General features: G+C 43.7%; 1 protein-coding gene across 1 annotated transcript; it reads right to left on the reverse strand.

Moving 5' to 3' along the window:
• Positions 1–269: 269 nt before the first annotated feature.
• LOC119362786 (NADH dehydrogenase [ubiquinone] 1 alpha subcomplex subunit 6) lies at positions 270–3,489 on the reverse strand. The gene is made up of 2 exons (XM_037628049.1): positions 3,149–3,489; positions 270–726 (listed from the first exon to the last, which is right to left on the reverse strand). Exons 1-2 carry the CDS (start codon positions 3,359–3,361, stop codon positions 547–549), a joined length of 393 nt encoding a protein of 130 aa, XP_037483946.1. The 5' UTR covers positions 3,362–3,489; the 3' UTR covers positions 270–546.
• Between the last annotated feature and the right edge of the window lie 689 nt (positions 3,490–4,178).

A 4,178-nucleotide genomic window follows, 5' to 3' on the forward strand; every position in this document is an offset into this window, starting at 1 on the left:
TCCGATGTGCTTGAAATATTGCAATGCATTTGCATTTTTTTTCATACTGCAAAATAGATTGTTGTGTCCTTGCATATTTGTAAGAAAATGATGTGCATGGGATTTGTGCAGTTTGGCGAGCAAGCACATCAGAATCAGCTTTTAAATAGATTGAATAAGGGGCAATTGGAACCAAAACAAAATCGAACAAAATGGAGTATGATAGAATGATACTTCTATCAGAATCAAGATCTCAAGCATGGACTTACTCCACGTAGGAAGCACCAAGATACGCATGAACACCACATCCACATCGATCTTGCCTCTGCAAGACATCAATCCTTCAACATGAGCTTGGGAAGCAGGGTCTATGAGTTACAACCGTTTCACTGGCAGACACCATCTCATTGAGTAGAGATGACCAAGTAATCAAATCAAGCTCGAACAAAGCAAAACATAGAGTAATAAAATAAATTGGGCCGGATGTGTTTCTCAGCGTCTTATTCAGAGTACATGTCAAGGGCACTTCTACAGGAAGGCTGGAAATTTTTGTGGCGGCCTCGGATCCTAGTAGTTGCTGGTGTAGAATTTCTTCAGGAACTCGGAGCTCCCTTGGTCCTTTTCCAGGTCCTGCACCAGCCCCTTGTGGCCAACCACATATTGCCCGATGATGTGGTGGCGCTGCTTCGCGTGCTCGGTGATGTTGTTCAGCTCCTCCATCCCGTTGAAGAGAAGCATATCAATGACCTGTTTGTTCGCACGCAAGTCAGCACAAATTAGCAGAGATGTACAATCAGATTGAGGGAGATAGAAATGCTTTCCTGGCATTGTTGTGCCATTACAGTGATATAAGAATGGCTGCTAGATGTTTCAGAGGCCAGTGCTAGATTGTATATGAGATCTCATTGTATAATGCAGACCACAGATGGTACGGAATAGAAATATTGAAGTGTGTTGACAAGCACTCTAGCAAAGGGCAAAATTAAGGTGTTCAATAAGTGCAAACTGAAGTTTCTGCAAACTTTTGGCCCCAAATTCGATGCAGGGACACAGATAATATAACTTAGTATCACCAAGATGGCAGAATTTTTGTTATAACTGTAGGTGAAAAATTAAATACATATTTTATCGATCCTTCCTACTCAATCCCCAAGTCCACTGGAATATAAAAAACAATAAAGAATAATCCTAAATCCAAATGCCTACTCACTAACCTGAAATTAATTTAGAATGTTGAGTGCAAGGTTCAGGCGAGGAACCAAATCATATTCAATGCAAATTCCAACTAAAGTCAGCACATGCTACTTGTCCAAAGGAGAGGCAAAAAGATAATTAAGTAAAATAGGCCTATAGGATAGCAAAACAAAATTGTTATGGATCGAATATGAGTGCTGGGAACCAGACTTGAGCACTCTTACTCAATCAAACTGGTCAAGCCCAGTAAGCACAAATATGATCTAGTTACACCTCCAGCTAAATATCAGAAAATTACGTACAAACATTTTCCATCGCAATTGCACACAGCTGATAGCAAGTTGGCATTAAACAATCTCCTTTTGATGAAGATCACAGTATTGTGCATCCAAATGGACTAGGATTGACAGCTTCTAGTGAAAGCAATAAAAAATCATTAAATTATTACACTATCATCTAGAAATTATAACACTTGGCTCGCAGACAACTTGGTTGTCTGTCCATGGGGCCATAGTTGCCATGAACCTGGGTAGACCTCCAAAGTCAGGAGTAAAATAATTAGGACTGAAACTCTAGCTGGTGAATATATCCTCAAGAATGCCAATTTAACCCAATTCTTTGGTTTCTCCAAGTTACTAGTGATATGATTAAGCAGGAGGATAATCAAGTTAGTTGACTTGTTACAAAATATGAATCTACCTTGAGACTCAAGCTTAACTTGCAACCAATATTGTGTAGTTGTGAATGCTATATTTTTGTGACTGAAATTTGTGTATGATAAAGGATGTACTCCATCTGTAAACTAATATAAGAGCGTTTAGATCACTACTTTAGTGATCTAAACGCTCTTATATTTCTTTACGGAGGAAGTATATCTTATTCCATCATGTCTGATACTCATACAAATCCTGATTGATATGTCAATCATTTCTTGTACGAAACGGGTATAATGCTATTGTTACATGATTAACTACTGCAAAATTTGGAAGCCATTATGATTTCATTTCAAATGATACATTTGATTTCTTCTGATATAACTTAAGAGTTATGTCCTATATCGAAGTATCCTCACATCATAAGGTAGCTCATAGAGACTAGAGGCTGGAAATTTACGGAACTTATATTTCATGGTTTACACTGCCTGTGATACTACTCTAGAACCTGGAGGCACCAAATGTTGGTCTACGTTTTGTTTTAGCTTAGAAGGTATGAACAAATTGTGTGGTTCCTGTTATCTATTGGTGGTCAATAATGCCAATCAATTTAGGAGGATACTGGTCTAATTTACGGTTAACTGCTTTTCCCCCATCAGATCTAGAACCACACTGTATAACCATGCCTAGCTACTTACATAGCCAGTGGTGAAGCATATAATGAAATTTGGCACCTATTCTTGCGCAGAAGCAGCAATAGAACACAATTAAATAATTGAATACAATACATAAGGACCTTCCTACTTCCACAATGGGTAATCAACCCCAAAAACATCGAGTTGCCATATAGTACAAAGCAGCAGCTAGGAACCGGGTTCTTAGCAGCATATAAACAAGCACAGATAAGCATTTTACGGACGTTGTAGCCTCTGGCTAATCCAGAAATCCAGGGCAGTGAGCACCTTCTTGCAGGCCGACCCATAGGTGGACAAAATACTACCTACAAAGTCTGGTTGCTAGTCCTGGAAGGACAGGGTTGCCACACTGCAGTGCCACTAGAAACAAAGAGTTGTCAGCCCGTAATCCTGCGAAAATTACCAGCAAGGTCAACTGCTACCTACCCATCCAACAAGGCGTACCGATCATGCATCGGCGATTCCCAGCCCCCCAAAGAAACATACATCAGATTTCCGCAGAGAGCGTCCCCCTCGGAAGGATCGGACAGCGACTGGATCGAAGAGGACGGCAACGCGCTCGTTCTTCGTTCTACAACTATCCATTTGCGAGGGGCGGATCGAAATGGAGTGGGAAAGGGGGGGCACCTTGGGGTCGGAGACGCCCTGGTTCTTCCGGATCTGCTGGGAGATGCTGGCGCGGAGCTGGGCGGGGGTCACGACGTCGTCGAGGTTGTAGATCTCCATGATGGAGGGGATGGCGCGGCAGGCCTCCCTGAAGAAGTCGAACACGCGGTGCCGCGCCTCCCCCATCGACGCCGAGTTCGGCGGAACCTTCACGGCGCGCATGGTGAACGCCATCTCTTCGCCCTGACCCCGCTTCGCCGCCAGCCGCCGCCGCCGCCCTCTCGCTCGCCGCCCGTCCTCAGGTGGCTCCTCCGCTTGGTGGTGGTGGTGGGATGAGGCTCGGTGCTCTCCGCCAGGCAAATGTTCTCCTGTCGATAGCGGGCCGTCCGCGTCTACCTCGAGATGGTGGATGGAGATGGGCTGCGTGAGCACTGGGGCCTTGAAGGCGACCAGCACAAGACTAAAGGCCCAGTTAGCTTTCACACCCAGCAACACTCACTTTTTTTTTTGAATGCCAACCCCAGCAACACTCACTTGCTTTGCCTTCGAGTAAACTTACCAACTTCTCACAAAATTTACTACGACATCCCAGGGGTACCAGATTTAAGTACATGAACAACAGAGAATTCTACGATTGTTCGATGGACAGTTACAGAAGTACCTAAGGTAACAATTTCGTGGCATTTCCTCGATCTCTTCTCTCACCAAAATTGTGAAAGTTTTGCAAGTGAACCAATAATTTAATCGATGTGTACTAATACTAATCGTACTCGATATCATATATATTGTACTACTCGGACACATACACATGCGTGTACTTGGACGTCGGGTATAATCCCAATATGATCCAGCGGGGGTGTGGGTGGAGAGGTACTCTGTGTTCATTCCTGATATGTTTGGTGTCCCAACTACCGATGTTATGTGGATCTGAGTTGCTGAAGCAGGAGGGATCGACTTCCCAATATAGGACACCATATTTTCCTGTATTAAGCTGGTGTCTGTCGACGAGTGTGCTCGCCGTCTCTTCATGAGTTTCGGCTTCGACACCTGG

The sequence above is a fragment of the Triticum dicoccoides genome, chromosome 2B, assembly GCF_002162155.2.
Source record: "Triticum dicoccoides isolate Atlit2015 ecotype Zavitan chromosome 2B, WEW_v2.0, whole genome shotgun sequence".
Classification (NCBI taxonomy): Eukaryota; Viridiplantae; Streptophyta; class Magnoliopsida; order Poales; family Poaceae; genus Triticum; species Triticum dicoccoides.

Coding starts and splice junctions, on each gene's coding strand:
- LOC119362786 (XM_037628049.1), bottom strand. CDS start 3,361: ATGGCGTTCACCATGCGCGCCGTGAAGGTTCCGCCGAACTCGGCGTCG. Junction 727..3,148: donor AGGGCGTCTCCGACCCCAAG/GTGCCCCCCCTT, acceptor GCGAACAAACAG/GTCATTGATATGCTTCTCTT.